Below are 13,845 nucleotides of genomic sequence, written 5' to 3'. Positions count from 1 at the left end.
TTATCTGTCTGTGGCACTAACCACTTTCTATGGGCTAGGCACATCCTTTATTGCTGCACTAAACTGTGAGCTCTTTTAGTTATGATTTATTTCTGATTTATTTCAGTGGCTCTTTTAGACTTTATCATTGTGCATTATATACATAGTTAATATGCGTCGGGAGAAAGAATCTGATCTTAGAACAACTCAGCCAAGTAGTCAGGGCAAGTAACATCGGCTCCTTTTTGAAAGATGAGGAAACAGGCTGAGAGAGGTTAAGAGAGTCCATAAGGCTGGTTGCTCTCTAGTGCCAGAACTCTAGCCGAAAAACCATTTGTCAAGTGCCAAACCAAGTGTATTTCATTGCACCATACTCCCTCTCCAAGTGGCTCACATCACGCAAGCAAAATAGAAGACATAAGTAGTATATGAATTTGTTATAAAAGTCCTAAAAATACCTTTCTGTCATTCCTGATAATAATAATCCATACTAAGTCCTATAATAATCCATCTCTTGATTTTTTAGATGGGTGTGTGGTTGTGCACATGTGCTTCTATGTGCATGAGAGGGAGATAGAGAAAGAAGGTGTTTACTGGTTAGGAAAAGAATTAATTCAGGAAACAACAGAAGGCCAACTGGAAACACTGAGCAATTTCCGGATCCTGAGGTTAGGGCCAGACCATGTGAAAGGGCAATGATCTATTTGTACATTCGCTGTTATTGACTACCGCTCTTTTAGGAATGATGGCACACATGTTTGGAAGATCCTTGAAAACTAACTTACTTTTTAAACACTGTCAATAATTTCCTTTTTTTGTTTTCAGGAAATCATGTTTGAACACCGCATGTTCTCACTCATAAGTGGGAGTTGAACATTGAGAACACATGGACACAGGGAGGGGAACATCACACACCCGGGCCTGTTGGGGGGTCGGGGTCTAGGGGAGGGATAGCGTTAGGAGAAATACCTAATGTAAATGACGAGTTGATGGGTGCAGCAAATTAACAGGGCACATGTAGACCTATGTAACAAACCTGCAAGTTGTGCCCATGTACCCTAGAACTTAAAGTATAATGATAAAAAAGAAAGAAAAAAGAAATCATGTTTGGAGCGTTGTTTTTATTTCTTAGATTTTGTTACATTCCAATAATATTTCTTTTTTTCTTCCTTTTTCTTCCTTTACCAGAAGAAGAAGAAGAGCAGGTGCCTACTGATGGAGGCACATCAGCAGAAGCCATGCAAGTTCCCTTGGAAGAAGATGATGAATTGGAGGAGGAAGAACTTATTAATGATGAGAATTTCCTGGGTAAGAGACCACTGGATAGTCCTGAAGCTGAAGAACTGCCAGCCATGAAACGACCTCGGCTAGTAAGCACTAAAGGGGACACGCTAGACATTGTATTATTGGAAGCTCGAGAGCCACTCAGCTCAATAAACACTCAAAAGATCCCACCAATGCTTTCTCCAGTTCACGTACAGGACAGTACAGACTTGGCACCTCCCTCACCCGAGCCGCCAATGTTGGCTCCAGTTGCAAAATCCCAAATGCCAACTGCAAAACCATTGGAAACAAAGTCATTTACACCTAAAACAAAGACTAAAACTAGCTCTCCAGGACAGAAGACTAAATCACCTAAAACCACCCAGTCACCAGCAATGGTCGGAAGTCCTATTCGATCACCAAAAACTGTATCCAAAGAAAAGAAATCACCTGGACGTTCTAAGAGCCCCAAGAGTCCCAAGAGCCCCAAGGTCATGACTCATATTCCCCAAGCACCTATGAGGCCTGAAACACCAAACAGGACGCCTTCAGCTACAGTCAGTGAAAAAATCAGTAAAGAGACTATCCAGGTAAAACAAATACAGACACCCCCTGATGCTGGGAAACTGAACAATGAGAATCAGCCAAAAAAGGCTGTGGTAGCAGATAAAACAATTGAGGCCTCTATCGATGCTGTGATTGCACGAGCCTGTGCTGAGCGAGAGCCAGATCCTTTTGAATTTTCTTCTGGATCAGAATCTGAGGGAGACATTTTTACCAGCCCTAAGAGAATTTCAGGCCCGGAGTGTACCACTCCCAAAGCTTCCACTTCCACGAACAATTTCACAAAGTCAGGATCCACTCCTCTGCCTCTTTCCGGTGGAACTTCAAGTTCCGATAACTCATGGACAATGGATGCCTCTATTGATGAGGTTGTACGTAAAGCAAAACTGGGGACACCTTCGAATATGCCCCCCAACTTTCCTTATATCTCTTCTCCGTCAGTGTCTCCTCCCACTCCCGAACCTCTCCACAAGGTGTATGAGGAGAAAACCAAGCTGCCTTCCTCCATGGAGGTAAAGAAGAAGTTGAAAAAGGAACTCAAAACTAAAATGAAAAAGAAAGAAAAGCAGAGAGATAGGGAGAGGGAAAAAGACAAGAACAAGGACAAAAGTAAGGAGAAGGATAAAGTGAAAGAGAAAGAGAAAGACAAGGAAGCTGGCAGGGAAACAAAGTATCCCTGGAAGGACTTTCTTAAAGAGGAAGAGGCAGATCCCTATAAATTTAAAATCAAAGAATTGGAAGATGTTGATCCCAAAGTGAAATTGAAAGATGGACTTGTGAGGAAGGAGAAAGAGAAGCATAAAGATAAGAAGAAAGATAGAGAGAAAGGCAAGAAAGATAAAGATAAGAGAGAGAAAGAAAAAGTGAAAGATAAAGGCAGAGAAGATAAGATGAAAGCCCCAGCACCCCCACTGGTGTTGCCCCCAAAAGAGTTGGCCCTGCCCTTGTTCAGCCCTGCCGCAGCCGCCAGGGTCCCAGCCATGCTGCCATCTTTGTTACCAGTGCTTCCGGAAAAACTATTTGAGGAGAAAGAGAAGCCGAAGGAGAAAGAAAAGAAAAAGGACAAAAAGGAGAAGAAGAAAAAGAAGGAGAAAGAGAAGGAGAAGAAGGAGAAGGAGAAGGAAAGAGAGAAAGAGAAGAGAGAGCGAGAGAAGAGAGAAAAAGAGAAGGAGAAACACAAGCATGAAAAAGTAAGCAGTTTCTCATTTTTGGCCCTATCTGAACAGAGTCTTAGTGAGAAACACAGGTAAAGAAAGCTGAAATTGTATCTGTATTCTGGATGTAAATCACCCATCACTTAAGTGGAAATACATTTGTAATGAGGTTACAAAATTTAATTTTAATTCTAAAACCCATAAACCTGTAATCAAGCCCTCGATACACTAGCAGATGTTAAAAATTCATAGCTTAAGAGGCATCTAATCACAGACTATAAACTCTCTATTAGCTATAGTGATCTCTGGCAATTTAAAAAAAGCAAATCTGGGTTCTTAAATTGTGAATAATACTTATGTGAATTATCAAGTGTACTACATTGTATTTTGTACCCAAATGTTGAGAAAGGCAGCATCCATATTTCTAAAAGCATGCAAAACCACGGCACTATTTTAAGAGGACAGCAAGGCCCGTGGAAGGACCACTGCTTTGGTTTTCTTTTTGGTGAGCCATTTTGGCATGTGTTTAGGATTATGGCTGTCTACAGAACTTTCCGTAGCATCTTTTATTCCTTCCGTTTTCTGCTTTAATAAGATAAGGGCACATTTCTGAGTATCTAGGCTGGTCTGTCAGCCTGGTGAGTGGGCAGAAAGTAATCCCACATGGCAGAAATGTTTGACCATTTCAGTAAGTCAGACTTAATTTCATAGTGTACAGCCAGAGAAACTGATAGAAACCCTGCAGTTTTGTAGACACTGGGGCCTCAGTCCTCAGGCTGTGACCTCTGCTTACCCGCCTTTGCTTTTCAGTCCCTGGTTCCTTGGATTACAGCAGCCGGCTGGGTTATTTGAAAATTTCTCATAAACTTTCTGAAAAAGTATCTATTCATGGTGCCACCCCTAGAGCTCCTAATGATCCTTTCCCTGCCCTCTGAAAGTTATCCTCTTTGAGCTTGCCTACAAAATATCCAATAATTTTTTTCATATGAGGAAATTTGATGTATTTGACCTGCAGCAGATGTATTACCAATAAATTTGGAATATTTTTAACTTCAAACTTACCTAGAAAAATTAGTGTAGTTGACAGCAGTAATGGCAACTCCCATTTTTCTGCTTACCTTGATTCTTTCTTCGTTCTCTTTGGCTATTCTAAAATATAAAGAAGTGAAATGGGAATTCTGATATCAATAACTGAACATTGACAAGTTAACAAGACACAGAAATCCATCTCTTATTTCCATTTAAAAAATCATTTTATTATATTATTATGCAATTTCTATATAGTAGTTGTCAGGTTTTAAAGCAGATCCATACCCCTTGTTTTCTCCTCCTAACACATCTGTGACATGGGTCCAGCAGGTATTATTAGCAATATTTATGGAAGAGAAACTGAGCCTGAGAGAGTGACTTGTCCAAGATCAGGATGACACAGCTAGCAAGAGCTGGGTCAGTTACACTGCAGAGAGGCTTCACATGGTGAGGTGTTTGTTGTTAGAGATATTGCCTGACAGCAGTTAGTCATTTATCCCTCATGTAACTAGTAACTTGGCAGCTGAGTCCTCAGTAAATCAAACAGGGGACTGTTGCTTTCACCACCGTCTTCACTTTGGAAAGTCAATGGAGTTGTTTCAACAGCTGTTATGAATTTGAGTGAAGCCATCAGATTAGGTTTGTAACAGCAGTCCCATGCCTTTCTACAGCATCTACCTGACTTTAGGGAAGAAAAGTCCCTCAGACCACCTTGGTGGAAGGCAAAGGCTCAGTCCCTTGAAGCACAGAGTTCACCTGAGAGAAAGATACACGTTCTTGGATCAGTTTTGATGGGCTGTGGAGCAGGTACATGGCAAAAATAAAAATGTAGAAAATTCAGCTGTCTTATAAGACCTTTATAAATAATAAATAGTAATGTCTATAGAGTTAGACCTGAGTTCAGATCCTGACCTTTGTGAAATGGTTAAGTTATTTATATAAGGATTAAATGAGAACATACAGGGCATGCTTAGTACCATATCTGACGCATACATGTCAGTAGATGGAGAGGGTGTTCCATTCTGAATCAGACGATAAAATGTAGGAACCTGGAGATCGCTGCTCTGTTGGACCGTGTCAGCTAGCCTGTGTTAATACGGGCAGCTCAGCTATTAGTAGGTTTTAAAAATTATTCTACTTCCATGGCATTCTTTGGAATATTAGCCCTTGATACAAATAGGAAAGGATAAAGGTTAGGACAACCCATGGAAATGCCACTGACAAGGAGTAGTAATTGGGATAGTGACATAAACGTTAAGACTTCCCTTTCTTCAACCCCATTTAAATCCCCCAAGCACCATGGCATATGAGTCAACAAAAATACACCTGAAATGCGGTTCCAGATGGTCCAAAAATTTCCCAACAAAGCTACCGAAGTAAGGCACCAAAGGTAAACTGAAGTGAGACATATCTAAGCTGCCCCAAGAAAATGTCTTCAGCCAAAAGAATGAAGGCCACAATCTCATTTTCCCTTCTCATCATCCTGACCAAGAGCAGCTCTCACGGACACTTGCCAGATCGGCAAGCAAGAGCATTTGTTTAAATTTTTTAATCTCCTCATTTATTTTACCTGTTTATAAACCCTTTACCAGCCGTATCCACATTTATCAATACCAAGAACCAATAAAGATGTGATTAATTAAACAGGGATTTGCATAGTAGGTAGAAGGAGCTTTGGGCTTTGGAATCCAGCAGACCTGGAATAAGATCCAGGACAAGTTTTTTAGCTTCTTTAATCCTTAAGTATTTCATCTTTAGAGATAATGATAAGAACACTAAAAACAGCAAAGCAGTCATAGTTAACACTGAGTAATTACTATGTGTTAAACACCATACTAAGCACTTGAATTCCTTACCACAACCCTCTAAGACAGATGCTGTAATTATTGTCACTTTAAGATGAGAAACTAAGGCTTAGAGAGATTAATAGACTTGCCCAGGATCACACATCTGGTAAGTGATTGAACAGAAGCCAAAATTTCAATCCAGTCTGTCAGATGCTATAATTTATGGTCCTAACTACCACACTTTTCTGTGGTATGTTAAAATGGGATAAGTGAAATCATGTGGTTAGGAACTCACCATAAGAAGTTCAAATGGTTCTTCTATTGATGATGACAAATCCAGAGAGTGGTGAGTTATGCAAGCTTTTAGTTCCCCTTTGTGGGCAATCAGACACTAGTCAGGGTTGGGAGTCTAGACTGTCACTTATTTAAAATAGAACCACATTGACTTTTTGTAGAACACATGTTAATGGCCAGGTGCAGTGGCTCATGCTCCCAGTACTTTAGGAGGCCAAGGCAGGAGGATTGCTTGAGGCCAGGAATTTGAGACTAGCCTAGGAAACATAGTGAGACTCTCTCTCCAAAAAAAAAAAACAAAACAAAACAGCAACAACAACAACAACTGTTTTTTAAATTAACTAGGCATGGTGGTGCCAGGTGTGGTGGCTCACGCTTGTAATCCCAGCACTTTGGGAGGCTGAGGCGGGCGGATAATGAGGTCAGGAGATCAAGACCATCCTGGCTAACATGGTGAAACCCCATCTCTGCTAAAAATACAAAAAAAATTAGCCGGGCATGGTGGCAGGCACCTGTAGTCCCAGCTACTCAGGAGGCTGAGGCAGGAGAATGACCTGAACATGGGAGATGGAGCTTGCAGTGAGCTGAGATGGCACCACTGCACTCCAGTCTGGGTGACAGAGCGAGACTCTGTCTCAAAAAAAAAAAAAAAAAAAAGACATGTTAAAAGAAATTATGTTATCCAATTGCAGTCACAGCCATAATAGTTGTAGCAGTGATAAATCTAACAGTACATTTCAGAACAGTTTAAAATTGTTATTAATACTGTCACATTTGGGATTAAGTAAAATTTTTAAAAATGTTTTATTAAAATTTTTGTGTGTGTGTCAGTGGATATAGTGCATGGATCTTTGGGGTTTAGATGAGTATACAGGATTACTTTAATTAAAAATTCCTCTTGTTCTTTTAAGTGATTTTTGGAAGGAGGATCGTTTTGAAAAAATAAATGCATTTTTAAATTTATGTTAGTGGAACTCAGTGGTTATACCTATATTCTTAAATAGAAGGTAAGCCAAAATCTATCTGTCAAATTGAGGAATCTGTTTTTACATTTGAATATGATCTGGAAAGGCACAGTAAGGTTTCACCCCAAAAATGCTGACATCACCCACCACCTGTAGATAAGTAAGTCCAGTGCTGGCTGAGGGAGCGTGGCTTTGGCAGCCACACTGACTGGGGTGGAAATTCCAGCTCTGCCACTTACTCGTTATTCACCAACCTCTCAACCTCACAGACCCTCTGCTTCCTTCCTCCGTCTCCTTCCTCCCATTCAAAACTGGGAAGAGACAGCAGCATTCTAAAGTTTAACTTATCTCTGCTTAAAAACAGTAGATTCATATCTTCTCTAATAATATTTTGGCTTCAAAGGCCTTCTTTCTGCCTTCTCTTAGAAAACACTAAATGAAGAGCAGTTTGTGTCATTTAATTAAGATGAGTAGATGACTATAACAGTTCTGAATTTTCATACAAATATCCAATAGTGTTGATGATCAACCCATGCATAATTGGGAGTTGTTGATAATGGAAAGCCCATAAATTCTAGAAAGGATTCTCAACATTTTTTATCCTGTTGATTGAGGAATTGTTTTATTTGAACTTTGGCTACTGAATAAACTAACTTGATAGTAAATGATATTAGCCTCTGCCACCTCTTGAGTGCCTACAGGTTCCAGGCCTAGCCAGAATTCAATGATTTAACTCTCCCAGCAGCTCTGAGGGTTTCGTGTAGTGGTTCCTGTTTTACAGTTGAGAAAACTGCACAGAAAGGTCGAGTACTTGCTGCAGCCAGTGAGGGGAGGGCCCAGGCCTCTCTGCCCGAGGCCTGTGTTCTTTACTGCCCAGAACGGCCTTCTCGGGCCACTTACCTCAGTCTGCTTTGGTGACCTAAGTGACAGTTGCAAATGAGGGGGATAGGAATGGTTTGATGCTTGACAGTAAGGGGACGTCATTATTTTATAAAATGTTAGTTCCTGGAGATACCTTAGAGAGCACCTGTTTAACTGCCGTATTTTAAAGAGCAGGAAAGGGATCTTCTTACACTTTTATGACTTTAGCAATCAGAACAATTAAAAATTTTAATGTTTCTTTAATGTATCCCCAAATCCTGTAGGATTTGCCCCTAAAAATCTTTTATTAAATTTAAACAGTTTGTTCTTTAGAGAATGATAAATCATCTAATTGGTTTGTGCCTTTAATGAAAGGTTTTCATCCTTTTCCCCTTCTGTTTAAAGTAATATAGTCTCATTCCAAGTCTTTTCTAATCGGCTATTGTAATTAGTTAGTGAAATGAAGGGTTTTTTTGGTAAATAAAGAAACCCAATAAAGAGGAGGGAACTATTTCCTTCCTGTTTCTCGTAACTCTATGTTCCAAGAGGAAACGAGAAGCTTAACGTTTAAGTGAGTATATTTAAATTTGTAGTTTACCCAAAGCCAGCTCCCAGCCTTCCTGACTCTACACTCTGAGCACGGTCAGGAAAGCTCGTGTTCTCTCTCAGCTGTCTACGTGGGATAGCACTTGTTATACTTAATCACAACTGCACATCTTCTGACTCTCTGTTTAGTATTTTAAATAGTTATCAGAGTTTACTTAAACTGTGTTTCTAAATGGAAATAATGTAAAGACCTTAATTGCTGAGAGGTACAAGATGCTTACAGCCATAGTTCAGCATCCAAATGTTAGGTTATTCAATTGAGCTTTCATCAGTACTATTTACGAGGGTTTTTCTAACATAACAGCATAGATGGGAATCTCAACTAGCGCTTGCTAAATTTGCTGCTACCCTAGCTAGTATACATATATGGTGGGTTTTCTTTTGTAATGAAAGGAGTTTAACATTAAAAAAATAAAAATAAAAAACCTTGGACAGATTATATTGACAAAGCTGCCCATTACCTTTGCAGAAAGTCCCTGTCAAAAGATAAACTTTAAAGCTGGAATGCATGAAAGAGTTCCCAGATAGAATTTAAATTTGAACTGATTCTTTACAGATAAGCTTTTTAAAAATCCACCTCTTTGCTTCAAGTCAGGATTTTAAAAATAAATTTCCCCCTTAAATCTCTTGAGCGATTTTCATTTTTTGCAAGGCCGCACTGCTGGTGTCCTGGAAAAATGGAGAGTTAGAGCTTTATCAGTTGGTGCCCTGAGGTATGTGGCAAAGAAGCTAAATCCTTGAAGATTAACAAAAAAAATGCAGCACATGGCAATAAGGGGCTTATATGACTACTAGTATTAGTTCAGGTGAAAGAAGTATTGCTTATACATAAAACTGGACAAATCCACTGACAATGTATTTTTAGTTAGCTACAAAGGAGTCTTATATTGCTGGACTTTACCTCTTTGGTGAATTGGGAAGCTTAGTAATCCACTGTAAATGCTCTTCTGCGTGCCCCAATTCTCAGCATTACTCCAAAGTGCTGTTCTTTTATTTTAACCCTTAAAAGCTCCTTGTGGCCCCAGATTTTGGCTTGATGCCTTTAAAAGATGGCATTAGTCATGCCATCTAAGTGAGTGAAGTCATCCTTTTGTTTGTTGTTTTCTGGGAAATGCACATGAGAAATTATTTTGTGGTTGTAGGAAATGCCTTTGTTTTTATTTTTATTTTGGTAAGCACACAAAGTTAATGGAAACAAAAATCCGGAAAGAAATTTTAATTTAGAAATTGTACTTTCTGTATGTGTATTATTAGCATCCTCATTAATCTTTTTCTACAATCCCTTGAATTTTCTCAAGTTAAATCTAATTTAACTTGTTTTTAGGAATGAAATAAAAGTGTCTGAGTAGTTTTTAGATATATCCTGGTTTGCCTGGGACAATCCCAGTTATGTGGTATAATTAATAGCTCCCTCCTTTCCTGTCAGAGGCGTCTGTGTTTAGATGATACAACCACTGTAATTACAGATGAAACTTTGAGCCCAGATAGCAGGTTGTGAATCATTCATTCATTCAACCAGTTGACTGAATACCTGTTGCTTTCAGGGCACATTTTTACTGTTTTAAATCTAACTTGTAAGATGTGTTTCCACTTTTGTTTACTTTATTTTTACATATTATTTAGTTTTTTTTAATAGTAGGTAATAAACAGACCATGTCTTGATTCCTTTGTCCTGCCAGGCCATTTAAGACAGCGTTGAAAACCCAGCTAGTTTAGTTGAGTGAAGGCGGGGCCAAGGTTAACATCAGTTTCCATATAAACTATTAGCCTCCCATAGAGAACAAAATGTACAGCTAACCCCAGCCATCTCACAGATGTGTGTCATTTATCATAAGAGAGATTGACAAATAAAGTGAGTAGCTAGCTCCATGTAAGCCATCAGCATTACCAGAAAGAGGACTCACAATATGTGCCAGAGAGTTAAGGAGCAGTATGGTGAACAGGGGATGAATTTGGTGTCAGGAGACCTGGATTTAGGCCATTTGCTTACTAACTTTGTAACTCTGGGCAAAGCACTTCCCCTTTCTGAGCTCTTACATGGGAATAATAACACCATCCACACCTACACTATAGAGTTGTGAAGATAGAGTTGGATAATGTAAAGAGGACACAGTTCACCAAGTACTATACAAGTGTAAGTTATCATTATTGAGTGTTATGGTAATAGACATGGGCCAAACACACAGCTGAATAATAGTAGAGCGGAATTTTTTTAAAGGTAGGTCAAACAGCTTTATTTTAAAATAGAGCTTGAGAAAAGGATTGCGTACCTGCTAGTGTTGTCAGTTGAAGAATTAAGAAATATCACTTCTAATACCTCATCATTGATGACTATGTAACCCTAAAATGTTTAGAGTGGAAGAATGTAAGAACTTCATATAATTTTTCATTCTCTGAATCAAAAAGACTGCATTCCATCCCAGGTGTGCTATTTGTGTGACCTTAGAACAGAAAAGGAAAACAAAATGGAAAAGAAAGGATAAATGGTTTCTCCATATATGATCACTTTCATTTCAGTAAAATGAAACCCACTCTATCTACCCTCCATGTTTGTTTTTTAAAAACCTTAATGAGCACATCAGGAATATAACCAAGCACAATGCCTGGCAAATTATAGGTAGCTTATAAATATTTGTTTATTTTTGTTATGTTTGTTTATTTTTCCACAGATAACACGGAAAGATGAGGAAGCTTTAAATAGTTCATAAGATAAAGACTGGACCGGCCGGGCGCGGTGGCTCAAGCCTGTAATCCCAGCACTTTGGGAGGCCGAGACGGGCAGATCACGAGGTCAGGAGATCGAGACCATCCTGGCTAACACGGTGAAACCCCGTCTCTACTAAAAAAAAATACAAAAAAATTAGCCGGGCGAGGTGGTGGGCGCCTGTAGTCCCAGCTACTCGGGAGGCTGAGGCAGGAGAATGGCGTGAACCCGGGAGGCGGAGCTTGCAGTGAGCTGAGATCCGGCCACAGCACTCCAGCCTGGGCGGCAGAGCGAGACTCCGTCTCAAAAAAAAAAAAAAAAGACCGGACCATTTGTTTAGATATAAAACTCTTTCTTTAAAAAATATATTGGAGGCGGCCAGGCATGATGGCTCACACCTGTTATCTCAGCACTTTGGGAGGCCGAGGCGGGCAGATCACGAGGTCAGGAGTTCCAGGCCATCCTGGCCAGCATGGTGAAACTCTGTCTCTAATACCAATACAGAAAGTAGCCGGGCATGGTGGCGTGCACCTATAATCCCAGTTAAAGGGAGCCTGAGGCAGGAGAATCACTTAAACCCAGGAGGTGGAGGTTGTGGTGAGCCGAGATCGTGCCACTGGACTCCAGCCTGGGTGACAGAGCGAGATTGCGTTTCACACACACACACACACACAGATGCGTGCACGCGAGACTTGAACACTAGTTATGCATGGGCCTTGCTCCACCCGCCACCCATACCCCTCATGACCCTTGACTTTGAACCATACTGTCTGCAGGACCAGGTACGTGAAGGAGACATCAGCCAAGAGTGAGGTTGGCTAGGGGGAAGGGGCGGTTTGTGGGGAAGTTGGTAAGTTAAGATTTCAGTGTGATGAGATGAAATACTTATAGGATATTTTAGTTGAAAATGTTTAATAGGCAACTTCATATTTTGGCCTTAGTGTCAATCAGTGCTAATCCAGACAGAAATTTTGAAGACATATTTTAAACTTACAGTTGAAACTGTGGGCAGGGATGAGATCACTAAAGAAACTGTAGCATGACAAAAGGAGAGGGCCAAGTAAAGTCAGGTGAAAGAAGAGGAGTTTGTAAAGGAGAAGGAAGGAGCATGAGAAAACCTAGAATGGGAAAGCATGCTGGGACATGAGGATGAGGACGTTGGCAAGGGTTGAGGACTAAAGAAGAAGTGAGAAAACAGACAATGAAGTGAAGATGGACATTTGTGAGAAATTGTTGTAAGGAACTGTCCCAAGCACTGGTTGGGAGCTAGAGGTTGAAGAGAAGTTAAGAAAATGTTTAAGTTGGAGTGGAGCACATTTAAAAGTGAGATGAAGGCCAGGTGCGGTGGCTTATGCCTGTAATCCCAGCACTTTGGGAGGCCGAGGCAGGCGGATCATGAGGTCAGGAGATCGAGACCATCCTAGCCAACAAGGTGAAACCCCGTCTCTACTTAAAATACAAAAATTAGCCGAGTGTGGTGGCACTAATAACTTGGAAGGCTGAGGCAGGAGAATCGCTTGAACCCGGTAGTTGGAGGTTGCAGTGAGCCAAGATTGCCACTACACTCCAGCCTGGTGACGGAACGAGACTCCGTCTCAAAAAAATAAAAATAAAAAAAAAGTGAGATGAAAATAATTTGTGGAACAGAGAGACTGAAGATCTGTAAATAAGCAGATGATAGAGAAAACTTCTTTAGTGTAGTTGTGGGCACAGAAAAGTTTGCAGGGAATTGAAGGAGCTCTCCTTCAATACTGGTGGCCTCACCAGTATTTCCTGTGGAGCTGGATGTGTAGAAGGGGAAAGGAGGTCATGGGAAGAGTCTTGAAAGTGGTAAAGACTGTAATCATCGCTTCATATTCATGCTTTACACTTATCTTAAGACTTACTAGTGTCAGATCCTGAGACAGGCACTAGAAAATAGCAGTAAGGAAAACACACATGGTCTCTGCCCTTAGCTGGGTTAGCTGGTAAACAGCTAGTATTGGAGGCATACATTAAGATGGAATTAAAAATTTTCTTTGGTATCACTCGGTGCTCTGGGGGATGGTTTTAGGGTGGTCCTGGATGTATGGTGGAATAACTAAAAGGCAAGACAGTTGGGGCAAGATCAGTTGATAATTCAACAAATGTCTGCTGAGCATCTCCTGCATACCAGGCACCATGCAAGGGACTTGTCGAAGCCGTAGCTCTTGATGGGCTGAGGGATTTAAAAAACAACTCTACGAAGAGACAGGTAGATACATATGATAAAATAATAGATTAGATCTACATGTACTATATTAACTTGATGATATGTTGATCATTATTTTCTGTGTTTCCCTTTAGAACCACTATACTGTTCTATTATGAGGTAATTCTTGATCTTAAAATACATAAATTAATGTTGCATCTAGTCAGTGACTAACAGTGAACCAGTGACATTAAACATCTGGCAGTGCTTGGGACAGTTCCTGACAACAAAGCACCATCCCGCCAAAAATACCAGTCCTACCACCCCACTGAAAAACGCTGAGACAGACAATAATTTGGAAATGCACAGCTTCTGTTTAGCTTAATTCAAAATGTTGACTATATGATCTGCAAACCAAAAATTGGGAAGAAACCCGTTAACATCAGACTTAGTTTCTGTGTTCTCTTCT

At 40.3% G+C, this 13,845-nt stretch overlaps 1 protein-coding gene across 2 annotated transcripts in view; it reads left to right on the top strand.

The window, feature by feature from the left end:
• The window catches only part of TAF3 (TATA-box binding protein associated factor 3), a 196,285-nt gene that overhangs the window by 139,298 nt on the left and 43,142 nt on the right, over positions 1 to 13,845 (top strand). Inside the window, exon 3 of one of the 2 annotated variants that reach the window (XM_033209246.1) lies at positions 1,171 to 2,996. In XM_033209246.1, the coding sequence (XP_033065137.1) occupies positions 1,171 to 2,996 (1,826 nt within the window). Of the gene's footprint in view, positions 1 to 1,167; positions 2,997 to 13,845 lie in introns of both variants that reach the window. The other variant, XM_033209245.1, reaches the window with a different exon arrangement.

This window comes from Trachypithecus francoisi, unplaced genomic scaffold (assembly GCF_009764315.1).
Source record: "Trachypithecus francoisi isolate TF-2019V2 unplaced genomic scaffold, Tfra_2.0 Lachesis_group9, whole genome shotgun sequence".
Classification (NCBI taxonomy): domain Eukaryota; kingdom Metazoa; phylum Chordata; class Mammalia; order Primates; family Cercopithecidae; genus Trachypithecus; species Trachypithecus francoisi.
The sequence above is the reverse complement of the archived record's forward strand: the minus strand, read 5'-3'. Positions and strand labels throughout refer to the sequence as shown.